At 44.8% G+C, this 22,871-nt stretch overlaps 1 protein-coding gene across 2 annotated transcripts in view; it reads left to right on the top strand.

Moving 5' to 3' along the window:
* ACOT9 (acyl-CoA thioesterase 9) overlaps window positions 1–21,870 on the top strand; it is a 44,793-nt gene extending 22,923 nt beyond the window's left edge. For both annotated transcript variants that reach the window (XM_032286128.1, XM_032286129.1), the window contains 10 exons: window positions 2,195–2,278; window positions 2,964–3,067; window positions 12,706–12,779; window positions 17,715–17,782; window positions 18,502–18,613; window positions 19,391–19,481; window positions 19,655–19,740; window positions 20,787–20,874; window positions 21,022–21,172; window positions 21,555–21,870. In XM_032286128.1, coding sequence (XP_032142019.1) covers window positions 2,195–2,278; window positions 2,964–3,067; window positions 12,706–12,779; window positions 17,715–17,782; window positions 18,502–18,613; window positions 19,391–19,481; window positions 19,655–19,740; window positions 20,787–20,874; window positions 21,022–21,172; window positions 21,555–21,661 — 965 coding nt within the window. In that variant the 3' untranslated portion in view covers window positions 21,662–21,870. The remainder of the gene's footprint in view (window positions 1–2,194; window positions 2,279–2,963; window positions 3,068–12,705; window positions 12,780–17,714; window positions 17,783–18,501; window positions 18,614–19,390; window positions 19,482–19,654; window positions 19,741–20,786; window positions 20,875–21,021; window positions 21,173–21,554) is intronic.
* Window positions 21,871–22,871: the final 1,001 nt, after the last annotated feature.

Genomic DNA, 22,871 nt, shown 5'->3' with positions numbered 1-22,871 from the left:
TGAGTGGTAAAAAATATATTTATATTACGTTTTTCTCTATCTCTTCTCTACCCTTCCCTTCTGCCCTTTTTTGGGTTGACATTGCACATTCTCTCTTTTTTTTTTTTTGTTATTTCTCTCAGGAGGTTGGAGGAGACACTGCACATTCTCTATAAACTCATCTACTCCCACTGTGTCAGTTGCTGTCAATACGCTGAATACTTATGAAGCTACGTTTCCTGGCCTGCTTTTCTGAGTTTCAGTTTTTCCTCTTACCTACTAGATTTCTTTTTCTCTTTTAGAGACGGTCTCGCTCTATTGCCCAGGCTCTAGTGCAGTGGTAAAATCATAGCCTACTGCAACCTCGAACTTGTGTGCTCAAGTGTTGCTTCTGCCTCAGCCTCCTGAGTAGCTGGGACTACAGGCACGCAGCACCATGCCTGGCTAATTTGTTTTTTTGGGACAGGATCTTGCTCTGTCACTAGGCTGAAGTCCACTGATGCAATCGCAGCTCACTGTATCCTCGACATCTGGGGCTCAAGCATCCTCCCACCTCAGCCTCTCAAATAGCTGGGACCACAGGTACACGCCACCATGACTGGCTAATTTTTGTGTCTTACTGTAGAGATGGGATCTCACCATGTTGCCTGGGCTGGTCTGGAACTCCAGGGCTCAGGTGGTTCATCCGCCTCTGTCTTTCAAAGTGCTGGGATTACAGCCTTGAGCCACCATGCCTGGCCTAATTTTTAAAGTTTTTTTGTAGAGACAGGAGTCTCACTATGTTGCCCAGGGTGGTCAAGCTCCTGGGCTCAAGTGATCCTCCTGCCGTGGCTTTCCAAAGCCCTAGGATTACAGGTGTGAGCAACTGTGCCCTGCCCAATACCTTTATCTGGATCTGCCATAGGCTCCTCAAATTCAACACATTGAAAATGGCCCATTCTTTTCTTCCTGTAGTCTCTCTTTATTGTAAGACAGGGTCTTACTCCGTTGTTCAGGCTGGAGTGTAGCGGCACGATCATGGCTTACTGCAGCCTTGACCTCCTGGGCTCAAGCGATCCTCCCACCTGTCTCCTGAGTAGCTGGGACTGCAGGCATGTGCCGCCACAGCTGGCTAACTTTTATATTTTCGGTACAGTTGGAGTCTATGCTATGTTGCCTGGGCTGGTCTTGAACTCCTAGGTTCAAGTGATCCTCCTGCCTTGGCCTCTCAAAGTGTTGGAATTACAGGCGCAAGCCACTGTGCCCGGCCTGTGTTCTCTTTTTCAGTGACTAGTACACCATGCTTACCTATCCAAGCTAGAAAAGTGAGTTTATTCAAGTCTTGTCAGGTTTACCTTCTTCTTAACTCGTAATCTTTTCATTTCTACTGCTGTTGCCATAGGCCAGAGCCATCTGATTTCTTTTCTGGACAAAGACTTTTAAATGGAGTTTGTTGCCTTTAGCCTATCATTTCCCCGGTGCGTCCTTTAGCAGGTGCATAGATGGAAGGATTTACGTTTACTCAACAAATATGTGTTGAGCCACGTGTCCCGTCCTAAGAGTTTGTGATACAAATTTGAATGGATCATGGGGGAAGCTGGGAGCCAATCAATGTATAATTTTACAACTTTAAATGAGCTTATGTCTGTAAGGTGCATGAACCATGCTTGGCACACATAAATACTTGTTAAAATATGGAAAGTATACAGATAACCACAAGGTGTGGTATAGGAGCCAAGGGTGTTATGGGGAAGGAGGGGTCACTGAGTGAAATAATTGTTTCATGATTAATTAGTACAGAGCCAAGGGCAAAACAGGTAGCTACGTCCTTGTGATTTGTTTCTCTTTCCTGAAGATGTTTGATACTGTCAGACTAGTGTGCTGAGTCCTTATTCTGATTTGGGCATTGAGTCTGTGTGCAATGATAACAAGCCACCTGGTAGCTCTGGGCTTTGTTTTCTTCACCAAATCTTAAAATTGAGGGGGCAGTCAGATTGGAGGATCTCCCAAATCCTCCCATTTATAAAAGCCTTTGGTCCTAGGATAAGATCATCAATGCAATATTGGGGGCTGGGTCTTCAAAACGAGACAAGACTTTTTATGGATTTCAGGGAGTAAATTTTATTTTATTTTTTTTTCCTGAACATCTTTCTTGAATTAATCAGGGAGTACATTTTAAATGTTGGGAAATAATTCTGCCTTTTTTGAAATTTGGTACTCTCCTGTTTTCCTGCAGTTCTTATTTGTTACATGCACAACAAAAGCCATTCAGCCAAGATGTCTCCTTTATCGATAGTTACGGCCCTGGTGGATAAGATTGGTAAGTCATATCATCTTCTGTGCATACTTAGAATTCTTAGTAATTGCAGGATATTATTGAGATTACGGGAAGTACTCTCCTTTTTTTTTTTTTTTTAGATGGAGTTTTGCTCTTATTGCCCAGGCTGGAGTGCAATGGCTCGATCTTAGCTCACTGCAGCCACCACCTCCTGGGTTCAAGCAATTCTCCTGCCTCAGCCTCCTCCCGAGTAGCTGGGATTGCAGGCTGTGCCACCACACCCAGCTAATTTTTGTATTTTTAGTAGAAACGGGGTTTCACCATGTCAGCCAGGCTGGTCTTGAACTCCTGACCTCAGATGATCCCACCGCCTCTGCCTCCCAAAGTGCTGGGGTTACAGGCATGAGTCATTGCGCCCGGCCCTTTATGGGGAATTTTAATAAATATATGCACATGAAAATGTCTAGAATGCTATATACCAAGATATTTATTATAATTAGGTGGAAGAGTTTTGCATGATTCCAGTTTTATTTATTTTTATTTTTTACTTTACATTTTTCAAAAACACAGATTTTTGAAAAAAATTTCTTCTGTGTGTCAAAAAAGTTATCTTAGTTTTCAAGACAAAAAAGAAGTGTAGTGGAATTTGCCATAATTTCTAATTGTCCATTTACAGAACAGAAAAGTTTTAGTATGAATTGGACCCTGATTGACTTCTGTTTTGCAGATATGTGTAAGAAGAACTTGAGCCCAGAACAGGACATTAAGTTCAGTGGCCATGTTAGCTGGGTTGGGAAGACATCCATGGAAGTGAAGATGCAAATGTTCCAGGTAGATATGCACCTGAAGATTGTCCACTGTTTAAATAAAACCAGCTAGCCTCCATGCAAGAAAAACTTATTTACCTGTGTATCTGTAGACAGGTATGCCACTCACTGCTTCTAGAAAAACAATTGAAGGCCGGACGTGGTGGCTCATGCCTATAATCCCAGCACTTTGGGAGGCCAAGACGGGTGGATCATGAGGTCTGGAGTTTGAGACCAGCCTGGTCAAGATGGTGAAACCCTGTCTCTACTAAAAATAAAAAAATTAGCTGGGGGTGTTGGCAGATGCCTGTAATCCTAGCTACTTGGGAGGCTGAGGCAGGAAAATCGCTTGAACCCAGGAGACGGAGGTTGCAGTGAGCTGAGATCACGCCACTGCACTCTAGTCTGGGTGACAGAGCAAGACTCCATGTCAAAAAAAAAAAAAAAATTGAAAGCTATGTCATACAGATGGTGGGTTATTAATATCCTCCTTGTGGGCAAAGCCTGATGTACTATTTGGTGTTTAATATTTATTACTTTCTAATCATATACAGCTCCATGTTAAGGTGTTTATTTCTGCTTCTGCCCAGGAGAATTTCACAGAAGTCTGTGTTATGGGATAAGTGAATGGAATTGATTATTCATTTCCCAGGACTGCTGTGCAGTTGGCCCTCTGTGTCCATGGGCTTCACATCCACAGATTCAACCAACCATGGATTGAAAATGTTTGGAAACAAACAAGGAAAAATAATACAAATAAAACACAATATAGTATAATAACCATTTAAAAAAGTAGAGACAGGGCTGGATGCGGTAGCTCATGCCTGTAATGCCAGCACTTTGGGAGGCAGAGGTGAGCAGACCACTTGAGACCAGGAGTTTGAGACCAGCCTGGCCAACATGGTGAAACCCTGTTTGTATTAAAAAAATACAAAAAGTAGGCAGGTTTGGTGGCACATGCTTGTAATCCCAGCTACTTAGGAGGCTGAGGGATGAGAATTGCTTGAACCTGGGAGGTGGAGGTTACAGTAAACTGAGATTGCGCCACTGTACTCCAGCCTGGGCAACAGAGTGAGACTCATCTTAAAAAAAAATTAAAAATAGAGAAATAGAGATGGAGCTTCACCATGTTGCCCAGGCTGATCTTGAACTTCTGGCCTCATGTGATCCTCCAGTCTTGGCCTCCCAAAGTGCTTTTTGATTACAGGCATGAGCCACCGTGGCTGGCCTTATAACAACAATATATGACATTTACATTGTATTAGGTATTATAAGTAATCCAGAGATGATTTAAACTATGTAGGAGGACGTGCATAGGTCTTACATAAATATGACACCTTTTTATATAGGGGAATTGAGCATTTGTGGATTTTGGTATTGGCAGGTGGTGGTGGGGAGTTTAGGAACCAATCCCGTGTGAATTCCAAGGGACAGTGGTACCACAAAGTACCATCAGCTGGTGACATAAAAGCAGAAAATGTATTGACTCACAGTTTGGAGGCTACTAATCCAAAATCGAGGTGTCAGCAGAGCTATGCTCCTTCTAAAATTTGTAAGAGAGAAGGCTTCCTTGTCTGTTTCTTGCTTCTGGTGGTTTGCTGGCAATCCCTGGCATTCCGTGGCTTGCAGCTGTAGCACTTCATTCAGTCTCTGCCTCTGGCATCACGTGGTGTTCTCTCATGTGTCTCTGTGTCTCTTCTTGTCAGGATGCTGCTAATCATAATGGATTAAGGACCCACCCTACTCCAGTGTGACCTCATCTTATCTAATTATGTCCCAACGACCTGATTTCCAAATAAAGTCACATTCATATTTATGGGGGTTAGGATTTCCATGTCTTTTGGGGGGACAGAGTTGGACCCTTAACACAGTTGGACCCTGAATAGTCATTTGGGCTATTACAGTAGTTAGGAACAGCCCATCTGATGAGTAAAACTTAGAATAGCTATTACAAACAAATGAAGAAATTTGACAAGAAAAAGTACCATACACAGAAATAAATGACTTGGTGTATGTCCAAGATTTCATTCTGGAAAGCTTTTTTTTTTTTTTGAGACAAAGTCTTGCTCTGTTGCCTGGGCTGGGTACAGTGGCACAATCTTGGCTCACTGCAACCTCTGCCTCCTGGGTTCAAGCCATTCTCCTGTCCCAGCCTCCTGAGTAGCTGGGACTACAGGCATGTGCTACCATGCCCGGCTAATTTTTTGTATTTTTAGTAGAGATAGGGTTTTACTGTGTTAGGCAGGATGGTCTCTCCTGACCTCATGATTCACCCACCTCGGGCTCCCAAAGTGCTGGTATTACAGGCATGAGCCACTGTGCCCTGCCTATTATGGAAAACTTATTTAAGAATGACTTATTCTGTTATGCCAGAGTGTTCTGTAGACCAGGGGTCCCCAATCACCGGGCCATGGGCTGCATAGCAGGAGGTGAGCCGTGCGCAAGTGAGAGTTACCGCCTGAGCTCCGCCTGCTGTCAGATCAGCAGCAGCATTAGATTATCATGGGAGCGCAAACCCTCTTGTGAGGTCCACATATGAGGGATCTAGGTTGCACATTCCTTATGAGAATCTAGTGCCTGATGATCTGAGGTGGAGCAGTTTCACCCCCAAACCACCCCCCGACCCCACCGCAGTCCGTGGAAAAATTGTCTTCCACATAACTGGTCCCTGGTGCAAGAAAGGTTGGGGGCCACTGCAGTAGACCTATTATTCAGATGCATTTTTCCCTGCTATGGAATGATGAAGCATTTCACATTTTGGTGAGAAAAACTTTCACACTTTCAGAAAAAGTCTGAAGCTAGCTCTGTAGTAATTTGTCAAAATAGGCATTTTAAAATTCAGTACTATATGCAAGTGATTGAATCCTTCAATTCCTATGTTGATGTAACTGACAGTAATACTGCTATATTTTGTTTGTTTTTTTGAGACAGTCTCACTCTGTCGCCCAGGCTGGAGTGCAGTGGCACAATCTCAGCTTGCTGCAACCCCCACCTCTCAGGGTTCGAGTGATTCTCATGCTTCAGCCTCCTGAGTAGCTGGGACTACAGGTGTGTGTCACCATGCCCGGATAATTTTTGTGTTTTTAGTAGAGATGGGGTTTCACTATGTTGCCCAGACTGGTCTTGAACTCTTGGACTCAAGCCATCCACCCGCCCTGGCCTCCCAAAGTGCTAGGATTTACAGGCGTGAGCCACCATTCCCGGCCAGTAATACTGTTTTAAAAACAAAACATTGCTGGGATGCTGCTATGACCTGCCTACAGTCTTTTAAAAAATATTCTTGGTGACTGGGCGCCTTGGCTCATGCCTGTAATCCCAGCACTTTGGGAGGCCAAGGAGGGTGGATCATGAGGTCAGGAGATTGAGACCATCCTGGCTAACCTGGTGAAACCCTGTCTCTACTAAAAGTACAAAATATTAGCTGGACATGGTGGCAGGTGCCTGTAGTCCCAGCTACTTGGGAGGCTGAGGCAGGACAATCGCTTGAACCCGGGAGGTGGAGGTTGCAGTAAGCCGAGATTGTGCTACTGCACTCCAGCCTGGGTGAAAGAGCAAGACTCTGTCTCAAAATAAATAAATAAATAAAAATATTCTTGGTTAATTCCTAGTCTCCTCAGTGCCATGCGCAGCAGATTCCTGGCACAGGACCTGCCTTTTAGGGAATCTTGACAATTTGAATCTTGGAGAAATAGGTTGAAAAAGAGATACAAGAATTATTGAGAGAGAACCAGTGGAAATCAGTGTCAGACAAGTAAACTCTTCTGTTTTAAATTTGCATTATTCGCTGGCTATTTGACTAATAATGGATGACTTGAGTGATCCTTTTTATTCCAGAGAGATGGTGTGTGGATAAGCACTCTGCCTCTGGTTTACATAGATTTAGGTTCTAATCCCAGCTCTGCTGCTTCCTACTCATGTGGCTTTGGGTAAACCCCTTCTCTGAGCCTCTGTTTTCTCAAATATAACAAGAAAATAGTAACAAGAGTACCGTGTTATATGATATGGTAAGAGAAATTTGAAAAAAACCCATTCATGTGAAGTACTTGGTAGTGTCTATCACACAAAACCACTGTTGGCAATGCCTTTTTTTTTTTTTTTTTTTTTTTTTTGAGACAGGGTCTCACTCTGTTGCCCAGGCTGGAGTGCAGTGTCATAATCTCGGCTCACAGCAGCCTCTGCCTCCCGGGTTCAAGCGATTCTCATGCTTCAGCCTCCCTAGTAACTGGGATTACAGTTGCACACCACCACACCTGGCTAATATTTGTATTTTTAGTAGAGATGGGGTTTCACCCTGTTGGCCAGGCTGGTCCCGAACTCCTGACCTCAAGTGATCTACCCGCCTCTGCCTCCCAAAGTTCTGGGATTACAGGTATGGGCCACTACTCCCAGCCTGGCTATAATGCTAATATAAATACTGTTGAAGTGGCCTCAAATTTTTATTCTGCGCTTGACCTTTCGAGCCACTTTTCTGAGTGCTTCTTGTATTTCTCCACCTAGACATGCTGTTGCTACCTCAAATTCCAATAAACAGTACATTCCAAACTGAATGGCTCCAATCCTGATCCTCTTCCCCTCTCCCCTTTGCCAGCCTCCTGGGTCCTCCAGCTCCAAACCTTTGTGACAGCTTTGCTTTTTCCCTTTCCCATGCAGCCTTTTGCCAGGTCTTGCAAATGATCACCCAGAGCAACTCACCAGAATTCTTTCTCCCCATATCCTTGTGGCCCTGTGTTTTATTCAAGTCCTCACTGCTTCTTGTGTGAGCGCCTTAATTGTCTTTTAATTAATCTGCCTTTCTCTAACCTGACCTCTCTCTGTTAATGTTGCACATTTTTACCACATAAGTCTTCCAAAGCTGATCTTGAATCAGGTCACTTCCCTTCTCAAAAACCTTCAGTGACTATTCATTATCTTTGGATTAAAGTCTAAACTCCTTTGACTGGACCTGGCACAGTGGCTCACGGCTGTAATCCCAGCATTTTGGGAGGCTGAGGCAGGTGGATCTCGAGCTCAGGAGTTCAAGACCAGCCTGAGCAACATGGTGAAACCCCATCTCTGCAAAAAGTACAAAAAATTAGCCGGTTGTGGTGGTGGGTGCCTGTGATCCCAGCTACTTGGGAGGCTGAGGTGGGAGGATAGCTTGAGGCCAGGAGGTGGAGGTTGCAGTGAGCTGAGATCGCGTCGCTGTAATCCAACTTGGGTGACAGAATGAGACCCCGTCTCAAACAAAACCCAAAAACTCCTTTGATTAATTGGAGCCCAAGGGGCTTCATAAACTAGCCCAGCCTACCTTTCCCACTGTATTCCCTTTCACTTATCATTTATATGCCTTTTTTTTTTTTTGAGACAGAGTCTCACTCTGTCACCAGGTGCCAGACTGGATTGCAGTGGTGTGATCTAGGCTAACTGCAACCTCCATCTCCCAGGTTCAAGCAATTCTCCTGCCACAGCTTCCTGAGTAGCTGGGACTACAGGCGCGTGCCACCATGCCCAGCTAATTTTTGTATTTTTTAGTAGAGATGGGGTTTCACCATGTTGGCCAGGATGGTCTCAATCTCTTGACCTCACGCTCCACCCACCTTGGCCTCCCAAAGTGCTGGGATTACAGGCATGAGCCACCACGCCCCGCCTTATATACCTTCTTTTTTTTTTTTTTTTTTTTTTTCTTGAGACAGAGTTTCACTCTTGTTACCCAGGCTGGAGTGCAATGGCGCGATCTCGGCTCACTGCAACCTCCGCCTCCTGGGTTCAGGCAATTCTCCTGCCTCAGCCTCCTGAGCAGCTGGGATTACAGGCACGCGCCACCATGCCCAGCTAATTTTTTGTATTTTTAGTAGAGACGGAGTTTCACCGTGTTGACCAGGATGGTCTTGATCTCTTGACCTCGTGATCCACCCGCCTCTGCCTCCCAAAGTGCTGGGATTACAGGCGTGAGCCACCGCGCCCGGCCTATATACCTTCTTAATGCTCACCACTGGCCGTCAAGCATCCAAAGAATAGTGAGCTATTCATCTTTGCATTATAGTGCTTGGCACTAGTGACCGTTCATGATAGTAAACCATAATTTAAATATAGGTTGAGCATTGCAATGCTGAAATCCAAAATGCTCCAAAATCGGGCTTTTTGACCACTGTCATGATGCTCAAAGGAAATGCTCGCTGGGTTTGGAATGTTCAACCTGTAAGTAATGCAAACACTGCAAATCCAAACAGCCAAAATCCAACATAGTCTGAAATACAGAACACTTCTGGTCCCAAGCATTTTGGATAAGGGATATTCAACTGGGAGTGAGTGAATGAGTATAATTGCTTATGCTTTTTCCTTTGCCTGACATGCTTATGCTCTGGCTCTCTATCTACATTCCCCCTGTGCTCCAGGATAACTTCATGCTCGATCGCTTTCCTTATCCTCCCAGCATGTAACACCTGTTCCTTCCCCAGGCCCCTCCCTCAATACCTGCTAGTCTCCTGCAGAGCTGTGTGTGAACATGTCTTTTCTCTCCCACTGTGGACTGTACCCCTCATCAATAAAAGACCTGGGTTTGAGTCACCTAGCTCACTTCCTGACATCCGTTCATTTAGCAATCATTTATTGAGTGCCGTCCTGTGTTAGGCATACAGCAGTGAGCAGAACAGGTAGAGTTCCATTCTCTTGGAGTTTACATTCTAGTAGTGCCTAGAACCTGCCTCCTTCATTGGCAAGTGTTGATCAGGTATCTGCTATCTGCCAGTCTTTGTGCTAAATACTAGGGATATAACTGAAGGAAAATGGTCTTTGTCTTCCAGGAGCTCATGGTGCAGTAGGAAGATAGCCACATTAACAAATCAGTATGGCTGAAGGAATTAATGGACAGTGCAGAGTAAAGAAAAAAAAAAAAACACAAATGAGTATGATACAGTATATTGTTGTGTAGTATTTTTCAACAGGGACACTGTTGGCATTTCTTGTGGGAACATTCTTTGTTCTGCAGGCCTGTCCCCTGCATTGTGAGGTATTTAGCTCTCTGGTTACCCCCCTCCACAGTAATGCCCCTCAAGTTGTATGACAACCAAAACTACTCTATATTTTTCAAATGCCCCCCATCATTGTGATATCTGCCTCTCTTACATTGAGAACCACTGTCAAGAGAGGACTCTATTTCTTTCCTTTTGAGACTGAATTTTGCTCTTGTTGCCCAGGCTGGAGTGTGATGGTGCGATCTTGGCTCACTGCAACCTCCACCTCCCGGGTTCAAGCACTTCTCCTGCCTCAGCCTCCTGAGTAGCTGGGATTACAAGCATTAGCCAAGCCTGGCTAACTTTTTGTATTTTTAGTAGAGATGGGGTTTCTCCATGTTGGTCAAGCAGGTCTCAAACTCCTGATCTCAGGTGATCCACCTGCCTCAGCCTCCCAAAGTGCTGGGATTATAGGCATGAGCCGCCACGCCTGGACAAGAGGACTCTTTCTATTAAGGGGACTGAATGGAGGAGGGCAAGATAAAGTTGGTCTGGAGAATCGGGATGGGGCAGGGAGGAGTGTCTGAAGAATGAGGCTGCTGAGGAAAGCATCAGGTAAAGACACATAGACAGGAGGCAGTCAGTAGCCTGCTCTATCTCAGGACCTCTCAGTTGTTGGCTGTGGCTAGAGAAAAAGGTGCAGGTATGAGCACAGTGTTTGGTGAACAATTGAAGAGGAATCCTGGGCTCTGTTGTGGAGGGCTTTATATGCTGCACTAACAGGATTAGCCCAGGTGCTGGTGTAAGAAAGGAGGAACTGTTGAAAGATTTGAATAGGGCAGAGGCATAATGAGACTGGTAAGACTGTTCCTGCAATTGAGGGGGAAGACAGTAAGGGCCTGAGTAGGCAGTAGTGATGAGGCTTATATCATTTGTTGATGAGGGAACCGAATATACTTTCAGGTTATAAATAGCTCTGTCATTACTTTATGGTATGACTTTCTTGGAAGTACAGACTTCCAGGGGATAAAGAAACATCTTAAGGGCCAGGCATGGTGGCTCACGCCTGTAATCCCAGCACTTTCGGATGCTGAGTTCGGCAGATTACATGAGCTCAAGAGTTCAAGGCCAGCCTGAGCAACATGGCCAAACCCCATCTCTACAAAAATGAGCTGGGTATGGTAGTGCATGCCTATGGTCTCAGCTACTTGGGAGGCTGAGGTAGGAGGATTGCTTGAGCCTACGAGGTCGAGGCTGCAGTGAGACATGATCGTGCCACTCGCTGTACTCCAACCTGGGTGACTAAGTAAGACCCTCTTCCTGGGGGAAGAAAAAGAAACAGGTCCCTGGAAGATACTAGTGTTTGTGATCATGCTGGGAGGTCCACCTGGGTACATGTGCCATCAGGAGGACAGGTAGACCCTGCAGGAAGCTGAGATTCTGAGGCAAGCAGGTAAATTAAATGCTGATGATACCCTCTGTGAACCTTGCCTTTGGGTCCCAGTATTGCAAAAACAGTTCCAAATTCCATGCTGGCAGCCTATCTCATGGTGTGTACTGTTTGCATTTTGTTTCTTTTGTTTTATTTTAGAGATGGGATGTTTTCTGTCACCTAGGCTACAGTGCAGGGGCGTGATCATAGCTCAGTATATCCTCGAACTCCTGGGCTCAGGGGATCCTCCTGCCTCAGCCTTCCAACTAGCTGGGACTACAGGCATGCATCACCATGCCTGGCTAATTTTTTAATTTTAATATTTACTTAGAGACTGGGTCTCGCTGTGTTGCCTCGGCTGATCTCACACTCCTGGTCTCAGGTGATCCTCCCATCTTGCCCTCTCAAAATGCTGGGATTATAGGCGTGGGGCACTGTGCCCAGCCCCCTGTTTGGGCTTTGAGGTATTTTTCTCCTCTGCTAGGCCACGGCCTCCTTTGTCATCCTGCCATTCCCAGAGCTTAGGGCTGTGCCTGGCTTAAGGTAGGCCCTTAGCAGGTGGTGTTTTTTTTTTTTTTTTTTTTTTAAGACAGTCTCGCTCTGTCACCGAGGCTGGAATGCAGTGGTGAGATCTTGGCTCACTGCAACCTCCGCCTCCTGGGTTCAAGCGATTCTCCTGTCTTAGCCTCCCGAGTAGCTGGGAATACAGGCGCCCACCACCAGGCCTGGCTAATTTTTGTATTTTTAGTAGAGACGGGGTTTCACCATGTTGGCCAGGCTGGTTTCCTGACCTCGTGGTCTGCCCGCCTTGGCCTCCCAAAGTGTTGGGATTACAGGTGTGAGCCACCGTGCCTGGCCACATATGGTGGTTAATGAGCATGCTTCTCTTTTTCCAATTTCAGGCTTTTCTCTCTCTTTTTTTTTTTTTTTTTTTTTTTTAAGAGACAGAGACCTTCGATCTCAGCTCACTGCAACCTTGGCCTCCTAGGTTCAAGCAATTCTCATGCCTCAGTCTCCTGAGCAGCTGGGATTAGAGGCATGCATCTCCACACCCTGCTAATTTTTGTATTATTTGGTAGAGACTGGGTTTTGGCATATTGTCCAGGCTGGTCTCAAATTCCTGGCCTTAAGTGATACTCCCACCTTGATCTCCTAAAGTGCTGGAATTACACGTGGGAGCCATTGCGTCTGGCCAATTTCATTCTTTCTCAAAGCATACATACTGTCTGTTAGAATTGTGGTAGGTCTTCCCAATAAATCTATTTCTCATATGTACATTTTCTTTCCTTTGTTCTTTAGTTACATGGTGATGAATTTTGTCCTGTTTTGGATGCAACGTTTGTAATGGTGGCTCGTGATTCTGAAAATAAAGGGTAATTGGTATTTTTTCATAATTGTTTATTTCAAAGGATTTCAAAGATACATAAGACTGGGGAGAAGACTATAACGAATGTCTATATACCTATCAGTTGGACTTAACAGTTTTAATTGAAACATTTTGACCATTTTTGTTCCATCTGTTTTTTGTTTAAAGAAAATTTATAATATTTTAAGGCAAATCCCAGACATAACGACTTCAGTGTAGGCATCTTTTAAAAAATGAGAACATTCTCAGGCTGTGTGTGGTGGCTCATGCCTGTAATCCCAGCATCCCAGCACTTTGGGGGGCCGAGGCGGGTGGATCACTTGAGGTCAGGAGTTCAAGACCAGCCTGGCCAACATGGTGAAACCCTGTCTCTACTAAAAATGCAAAAGTTAGCTAGGCGTGGTGGCACGTGTCTATAGTCCCAGCTACTGGGGAGGCTGAGGCACGAGAATCACTTGAATCCGGGAGGCAGAGGTTGCAGTGTGCTGAGATCATGCCACTGCACTCCATCCTGGGCGACAGAGCAAGACTGTGTCTCAAAAAAAGTAAATAAATAAAAGATATTGCACAACTCTGTGAATACACTAAAAGGTAATAAATTGTAAACTTTCAATGGATGAATTGTGTGGTATTCGAATTATACCTCAATAAAGTTGTTACCAAAAAAGAAAACACACTTACAAACATAAAAGTCAAATGTAATGTGTGGATCATATTTGGATCCTGATTTGAACAAATCATTCAAAATATATTTGGAGAAAACTGGATATGAACTGAATATTAGAATATATTAAGGACTGATTTTTGTTAGGTCAGGTAATAGTTGTGTAGTTACTTAAGAGAATATATATTTTTTTAGATGAAGTTTCGCTTTTGTTGCCCAGGTGCATCTCTGCTCACTGCAACCTCTACCTCCTGGGTTCAAGCGATTCTCCTGCCTCAGCCTCCTGAGTAGCTGGAATTATAGGCGTGTGCCACCACACTGAGCTAATTTTTGTATTTTTAGTAAAGATGGGGTTTCACCATGTTGCCCAGGCTGGTGTCAAACTCCAGAACTCAAGTGATCTGCCCACCTCAGCCTCCCAAAGTGCTGGGATTACAGGTGTGAGCCACCGCGCCTGGCCAAGTTGTGCACTCTCTTAAATCTGTTTTAATCCAGAATAGTTGCGTCTTCACAGTCCCCTTATTGTTTCTTCCTCCCTCGTTGAGAGGCTGGATAGTAGTTCTAAACAGTGTCCCGCTTTCTGGATTTGCCCTATTACGTTCTCAGGGTGGTTGGTCGGTTTGTTGGTTGGTCTTGTTTCTCTATCCCTAGTAATTTCTGTCGCCTGAAGGTAGATCTAAATCCTTGTGTTAGATTTGGGTTGAGCATATATGGTGAGAGTACTACATAGGTGATGTCATATATCTTGTGTTGTATCTCACGCTGCGTCATATCAGGAGGTAAAAGTTGTCCCACTCACGGTGATGCTAAGATTGGTGTGTGGGTTCAAGCAGTCACACCCTAATCTCTCCTTTGTGAAGTTCAGTTTTTCCTCTTCTTATCAGCAACAGTCTGCAGGGATGTACTTTGTCATCCTGCAAATAGCTGTTTCCCAGCGGTCTTTTTCCAGTGCTTTCAAGGTCCACTGCTGATCATTGCTGTGATCATTATCATTAGGTGGTTTCACATAATTCTCAAATTTTGTCATTCCTTCCACATTTGTTAGCTGGGGTTCTGTAAAGAAGAGCTTTCTCCTAACAACTAGGGCAATTGGGTTTGAAATGGAGAGTTAGGATCCATGCTTCATTCCTGTCTTTTATTTACTTGTTTTCAGAATAAGGAGTTGGTTCACTAGCTAGTGATGCATGCTTTTCCCAGTTTTTTTTTGCTTTTTAGAAAAGTATCATGTTTTTAAATTTTATTTTATTTTTTGTTTTTCTGTCTGTGTGTGTGTTTGAGACACTGTCTCGCTCAGTTGCCCAGGCTGGAGTGCAGCGGTGCAATCTTGGCTCACTGCAGCCTGTTTCCTGGGTTCAAGAGATTCTTCTGCCTCAGCCTCCCAAGTAGCTGGGACTACAGGCACGCGCCACTGTGCTCGGCTAATTTGTTTTGTATTTTTAGTAGAGACAGGGTTTCACCATGTTGGTCAGGCTGGTCTCGAACTCCTGACCTCAAGAGATTTGCCCACCTAGGCCTTCCAAAGTGCTGAGATAACAGGCATGAGTCACCGTGCCCGGCCCTAGTTTTTTTTTTTTTTGAGATGAGATTTTGCTGTGCTGTCCAGGCTGGAGTGCAGTGGCATGAACATGGCTCACTGCACCCTGGACCTCTTAGGCTTAAGCAGTCCTCCTGCCTCAGGCTCCTGAGTAGCTGGGACCACAGATGCATACCACCATGCCCAGCTAATTTTTTTTTTTTTTTTTTGAGATAGAATTTCACTCTTGTTGCCCAGGCTGGAGTGCAGTGGTGCGATCTCAGCTCACTGCAACCTCTGCCTCCCAGTTCAAGCGATTCTCCTGCCTCAGCTTTCTGAGTAGCTGCCCAGCTAATTTTTAAATTTTTTGTAGAGATGGGGTTTTTGCCATGCTGGTCAGACTGGTCTCAAAATCCTGGGCTCCAGTGATCCTCTCGCCTCGGCCTCCCAAAGTGCTGGTATTACAGGCATGTGCCACTGTGTCCTGCCAGGAAAGTATCATTATGAATTCATGGTTTTAATATATTACATGCATTTCAATAAATTGCAGCCATTGTTTCTCTTGATGCTGTGAGTGTGCCATCTTTGGTCAGTGGGGGCTCCTCTCAGCTGGCTCCTGCATCGTTTCCCCCATCTCTTTGCTCCCTTCCTGCTCTCTGGCACAAGATGTCTTGGGCTTATGTTACATATTTCCTGCCCCAGGCCTGGAGTCACCCGTTTCCCTAAGTAGTTCTGGGATTCCTTTTAGGGGGAACAGTATTTAGACATCAAAATATGGGCACTAGAACTGAACATTGTTACTAGTTTGTTATTGTTTCTAGGCCTTTTCAGTGGACATAGCTAGGATATATTTTAAATAAACAAAAGCCTTATGAGGGCTGGGTGTACTGGCTTACCCCTGTACTCCCAGCAGTTTGGGAGGTTGAGGTGGGCAGATTGCTGGAGCCAGGGAGTTCAAGACCAGCCTGGGCAACATGGCGAAGTCTCTACTAAAAGTACAAAAAATTAGCCAGGTGTGGTGGGCATGCGTCTGTAGTCCCAGACAGTGTGGGAGGCTGAGGTGGGAAGATCGCTTTAACCCAGCAAGCGGAGGTTGCTGTGAGATGAGGTTGCACCACTGCACTCCAGCCTGAGCAGCAGAGCAAGACCCTGCCTCAAAAAAAGCCTCATTAGTTTATATGGTCATTTCAAGTCAGATTTAACTGTATAGAGTTCAACTTAGTTTACATAATCTTTTTTCTCTGAAATTGAATTCTTGGTTTCTAACAACAGTTACACCCAAGATATCCAAATTGAGAAAAAGTAATTGTGGGAGTAGAGCTGGGATGGGAGGGATTGCTCTTTGCACAGGACAGAGTCAGGGCCTGTCGAAAATCTCATTTGTATTAGAAACTTGATTTAGGAGTCTGCAGTGAAAAATCGTTTCTGCTGCATGGAAAGCTGACTTGGAAAGCCAAGTTAAGATAGAAACATATGTTGATCACTTAGTAGTCTGAGGGAAGAATAACACCCATCTAGTCTGGCCCTTCCTGCCAGCCCCAGCTGACCTGCTGTGCCCAGTGACTGGCCTGGGGCTTCTATTCAAGCACTGAGGCCACTGCTACAAGTTTCACTTCCAGCTGATGCATGTCACATTTCCAAGCTGTGGTTTCGATTCTTTTGTTTTTGAGACAGAGTTTTGCTCTTGTTGCCCTGGCTGGAGTTCAGTGATGCGATCTTGGCTCACTGCAACCTCCACCTCCTGGGTTCAAGTGATTTTCCTGCCTTAGCCTCCTGGGTAGCTGGGATTACAGGTGGCTGCCAACATGCCTGGCTAATTTTTGTATTTTTAGTAGAGACAGGGCTTCACCACGTTGGCCAAGCTGGTCTCAAACTCCTGACCTTAGGTTATCTTCCTGCCTTGGCCTCCCACAGTGCTGGGATTATAGGCATGAGCCACCACGCCCGGCCTGTTTCAATTCTTTTGTTTCCATTATTTCATCAAATGTTTGGATTTTACCACAGTGAAGTATTATCCTTTTTCCCTTATTATTTCAAGAAATTTGATGCTTACAGAAAAGTAGAAAGAATAATGCAACAAACATGCCTTTCACCTAAATTGTATTATATTTGTGTTATTTTCTTGCCCTCTCTCTGTAAATACACACATTTACATATTTTTTTCCCATGAATCATTGGAAAGTAAGTTTGAGACTGCTTCACCCATCAGTAGTTCAGCATGTATTTCCTAAGAACCAGGTATTTCTACATAACCTCAATGCCTTTATTATATCCGAGAAATTTAAGAGTGATACAATGATTTCATATGTGATCCATATTCAAATTTCAGCAGTTGTCCCTAAAATGTCTTTTATAGCTATCTCCCTGATTCCGGACCCAATCCCTCAAGGATTGTATATTGCATTTGGTTATTCTGCTTCTTTAGAACAGTCTTTCTGCCATTTGCTGTCTTTCAAAAATTGACCAAAAATCCAAGCCAGTTTTCCTGTAGAATGTTCTACAACCTATATTTCATTGTTTCTTCATGGTTAGAATCAGGTCAAACATTTCGGCAAATGCCAGAATCCTCTTTATAATGTGAACTTTCTAGTGTGCAGTTATCTGTAACCATAAGGCTTCCCTAACTGTTAGTGTTCATGTGTAAGGCAGGGGTAAGCACTACCCAAAATGAAAAGCAGATTCTTTATAACTAGTGGGTGATTGTTCATCTTCGAGTTTTATTATATAACAGCATATTTTAAATTCTTTTCTTTTCTTCTTTTTAGGCCGGCATTTGTAAATCCACTCATCCCTGAAAACCCAGAGGAAGAGGAGCTGTTTAGACAAGGAGAATGTACATTAATTTGTTTATAACGAAATAAGTTTTAGAAGCACATTAATTATACTGCAGAAAAGATTACTTAAGATTTTATATGGGCTCTTCATACCAGTCAAATGTCTTTTTTCTTTTTATTTTTTGAGATAGAGTCTTGCTCTGTTGCTAGGCTGGAGTACAGTGGTACAATCTTGGCTCCCTGCAACCTCCGCCTACCATGTTCAAGCAATTTTCCTGCCTCAGCCTCCCAAGTAGCTGGGACTATGGGTGTGTACCACCATGCCCAGGATGGTCTCGATTTCTTGACCACGTGCCACCATGCCTGGCTAATTAAAATTTTTTTTTTGTAGAGACAGGGGTCTCTCTGTGTTGCCCAGGCTGGTTTTGAGCTCTGGACTCAAGCGATCCTGCTGCCTCAGCCTCCCAACGTGTTGGCATTACAGGCATGAGCCACTGCACCAGGCCTGCTTTCTCCGTTGTAATGAAGTGAGAAATACCTCTTGAGGGATAACTGTAGGTCAGGGCTCTGGATCAGGATGACTTCAAGCGATCTCACACTGAGCCAATATAGTTTCCATGTGGAACCAAAGGCTCACTGGGAGTTTTATGTCGCCTCTGCAGTTTTCTCTTGGATATGCGTATAATCTTCCATGAGATTGAAAGGCATTCCCGGTCAGAGCTCCCTGTGTTATAGTGTGACCCTCCTGATCATTGCTCCTTATTCTCCCATGTTCCAGTGAACAAGGGGAGAAGAATTGCCTTTAGCTCCACATCGTTGCTAAAAATGGCCCCCAGCGCTGAGGAGAGGACCACCATCCACGAGATGTTTCTCAGCACACTGGATCCAAAGTAAGGACGATAAGATTCCATGTTGGGAAAACATTTAAACCTTAGCCTTTTTTAATTGTTTTTTTGAGATGGAGTTGCACTCTTGTTTCCCAGGCTGGAGCACAGTGACATGATCTCGGCTCACCGCAGCCTCTGGGTTTCAAGCGATTCTCCTGCCTCAGCCTCTGGAGTAGCTGGGGTTGCAGGCGCGGGCCACCACACCTGGCTAATTTTGTATTTTTAGTAGAGATGGGGTTTCACCATGTTGGTCAGTCTGATCTCAAACTCCTGACCTCAGGTGATCTGTCCGCCTCGGCCTCCCAAAGTGCTGGGATTACAGGCATGAACCACCATACCCCACCTTTTTCTTTTTCTTTTTTTGAGACAGCATCTCACTCTGTCGCCCAGGCTGGAGTGCAGTGACAGAATCTCAGTTCACCGCAAGTTGTGCCTCCTGGGTTCAAGCAATTCTCCTGTGTCAGCACCCCCACCCCTGAGTAGCTGGGATTACAGGCGCCTGCCACCACGCCTGGCTATTTTTTAAAAATATTGTTAGTAGAGATGGGGTTTCACCATGTTGGCCAGGTTGGTCTCGAATTCCTCACCTCAGGTGATCCGCCGGCTTCAGCCTCCCAAAGTGCTGGGATCACAGGCATGAGCCACTGCGCCAGGCCTAAACCTCAGCCTTCTCCAGAGCCACAGTTGCCTGAGTATATTGGGAGTGGCTTGCAAATGTTTTTAGTTTTCAACAGCAGAACCATGGCGTTAACAGGGTTTAATAAATATTCATTTTTACAGGACTATAAGTTTTCGAAGTCGAGTTTTGCCCCCTAACGCAGTGTGGATGGAGAATTCAAAACTGAAGAGCTTGGAAATTTGCCACCCTCAGGTATTATAATTTAGTGAGATATCTGAATAGGATAGCTTCCATTCATGATATTTGTCCAATATTTGACACACCTTTAAACTGGCCTTTGTCCTGTGACGTTGTTAATTCCTCTGTTCTGTATACAAAGGTGGCCATAAGTTTGTATTCATTGATACTTATTTTATGTCCTGTAGGAGCGGAACATTTTCAATCGGATCTTTGGTGGTTTCCTTATGAGGAAAGCATACGAACTTGCATGGGCCACTGCTTGTAGCTTTGGGTGAGTTACATGTAAGGCAGCCTTAACTTCTGAGAAGCAATTTATATCACCCCACTGAATTTAAACATTTTGGACCAGTCTTGGTGTGTGTGGGAATATGTTATGGTTTTTTTTTTTTTTTTTAAGACAGAGTTTCACTCTTGTTGCCCAGTCTGGAGTGCAGTGGTGTGATCAAGGCTTACCACAACCTCTGCCTCCTGGGTTCAAATGATTCTCCTGCCTCAGCCTCCTGAGTAGCTGGGAATACAGGTGCCCGCCACCATGTCCAGTGAATTTTGTATTTTTAGTAGAGATGGGGATTTCCCCATGTTGGTCAGCCTAGTCTTGAACTCTTGACCTCAGGTAATCCATCCGCCTCGGCTTCTCAAAGTGCTGGGATTACAGGCGTGAACCACCATGCCTGGCTTATGCTATGTTTTTAAATTGAATACCACACTCATACCAGCTGAGTTTGATCTTCATTTTAGAAGGTTGTTGCTCTCAGCCAGGTGTGGTGGCTCACACCTGTAATCCCTGCACTTTGGGAGGCGGAGGCAGGCAGATCACCTTAGGTCAGGAGTTTGAGAACAGCGTGACCAACATGGATAAACCCTGTCTCTACTAAAAATACAAAATTATCCAGGCGTGGTGGCACATGCCTGTAATGCCAGCTACTAAGGAGGCTGAGGCAGGAGAATCGTTTGAACCTGGGATGCAGAGGTTGCGGTGAGCTGAGATCAAGCCATTGCACTCTAGCCTGGGAAACAAGAGCGAAGCTCCGTCTAAAAAAAAAAAAGGTTGTTGCTCTGACTTTGTAAGTTCGTACATGAAAAAACCCACTCGGAAAATATAGTGATGATATGTGGAAGGGAAAAGATACAGTTATTTTGGCCCTAATCTGGTCACAATGGCATCTCTTAACCGTTCCTCAGTGGTAGGGTCACTTCCCTCTTCCCTAACTTTATTCTTCATTCCTTTTTATTTCGCTTCAGTTAGCTGTTAGGGGAAAAAATTGAGGTCATCAGAATTTTGCAGTTTACCCCCAATTCTGTCTTGTCCCCCAACAGTGGTTCTCGACCATTTGTGGTAGCAGTAGATGACATCATGTTTCAGAAACCCGTTGAGGTTGGCTCCTTGCTCTTTCTTTCCTCTCAGGTAGGTGTGTGATGAGAGATGAAATACAACTTTTTTTTTTTTCATTTGAGCCTGGAAGTTTTCATGTCCAAAAGCTACTGTTTTCTCTTATGACTGCCTTTTCCCCTTCCTCATGCAGTTGACTGACTAGTGTCTGTAATCTGTTAGGTATGCTTTACGCAGAGTAATTACATTCAAGTCAGAGTACACAGTGAAGTGGCCTCTCTGCAGGACAAAACTCATACAACCACCAATGTCTTCCATTTCACGTTCATGTCAGAAAAAGAAGTGCCATTGGTTTTCCCCAAAACATATGGAGGTAAGCAGTGATTATTGCTTGTCCCTAATGAAGGCAAGAACTTCTGAGGACATTTTTCTCCTTTTGAATTGTAGGAAGTGTATCGATGCCTGTCAGTCCACGCGCATGTCTTTGGGAGTTTTTGCTTTTCAGATTTGGCCGTCCTGAAGGCCAAAGATACCTGTGGCCCTCAGGCGGCAAGCAGCCACTGGTAGTCAAAAGCTGATCCAGCCGGAGGAAGGGGCCAGGAGTCATGCCTGCTCCCATGGGAATGTGGCACCCTCGGCCCAACAGTGCATCTCATTCTTTCTCAGTGTTCCCAAGTAGTCTCGTGTCTCTATGACGATATGATGCTTTCTAAGGTGTTACACATTTCTCCAGGGTTCTCTTTCTTGTGTTTCAGAGTCCATGTTGTACTTAGATGGGCAGCGGCATTTCAACTCCATGAGTGTCCCAGTGACCTTGAGCAAGGACTACTTTTTGGAGCCCAAGGAAAGCAACATTTGTTGAAACTGGCACTCTACCCACAGCGACATGATATCTGATGAAGACCCGATCATATGTATTGGTTTTAGTGTTGCTTCTCATCCTCCATACAGAAGGAGAATGGATTCAGCCTTTAGGATGATCAGAACAGAAAGAGAGAGTGGCTGGATGGGGCTGAGGGGAGAAAGAATTATTAAACAATAAATACTTCCGGCCAGGCGTGGTGGCTCACACCTGTAATCCAAGCACTTTGGAGGCCAAGGCGGGTGGATCACCTGAGGTCGGGAGTTCAAGACCAGCCTGACCAATGTGGTGAAACCCCGTCTTAAAAAATAATAATAATAATAAATAAACAATAAATACTTCCAAAACAGTTTTAATTATGAACCTACTATGTTGCCTCCCATCTGCTTAAAAAAAAAAATTGAGAGGCCAGGCACGGTGGCTCATACCTGTAATCCCAGCACCTTGGGATACTGAGGTGGGCAGATCACGAGATCAGGAGATCAAGACCATCCTGGCCAACACGGTGAAACCCCATCTTTACTAAAAATACAAAAATACTAGTTGGGCTTGGTGGTGGGTGCCTGTAGTCCCAGCTACTTGGGAGGCTGAGGCAGGAGAATCGCTTGAACCCAGGAGGTGGAGGTTGCAGTGAGCTGAGATCACGCCACTGCACTCCAGCCTAGGCGGCAGACTGAGACTCCATCTCAAAAAAAAAAAATTGAGGACAGAATGCCTTTATTGATTGATTGAGACCAAGTCTCGCTCTGTCGCCAGGCTGGAGTGCAATGTTGCGATCTCGGCTCACTGCAACCTCCACCTCCTGGGTTCAAGCAATTCTTCTGCCTCAGACTCCCAAGTAGCTGGGACTACAGGTGCGCACCACCATGCCCAGCTAATTTTTGTATTTTCAGTAGAGACGCGGTTTCACCATGTTGGCCAGGATGGTCTTCATTGCTTGACCTGCTGATCCTCCTGCCTCGGCCTCCCAAAGTACTGTGATTACAGGTGTGAGCCACCGCGCCCGGCCAGAATGCCTTTTTTTTTTTTTTTTTTTTTACCATTGGATGCATTCTTTTCTTACACACATTGGAACTGTCAGTACACAAGGTTTCCTGCCAGGGCATTTGGAAGACATTCTTTAAGCCTAACCAGGTCCTCTGTGTTGTCTAAAATCCCATCAGCCATACATGATTCCTTTGCTTTCCTCTATTTCCCAGCATTTGTTGTC

This window comes from Sapajus apella, unplaced genomic scaffold, assembly GCF_009761245.1.
Source record: "Sapajus apella isolate SASKATOON/1434 unplaced genomic scaffold, GSC_monkey_1.0 scaffold17, whole genome shotgun sequence".
NCBI lineage: Eukaryota > Metazoa > Chordata > Mammalia > Primates > Cebidae > Sapajus > Sapajus apella.
Note: the sequence above shows the minus strand (reverse complement) of the source record. Positions and strands in the feature narration are given on the sequence as shown.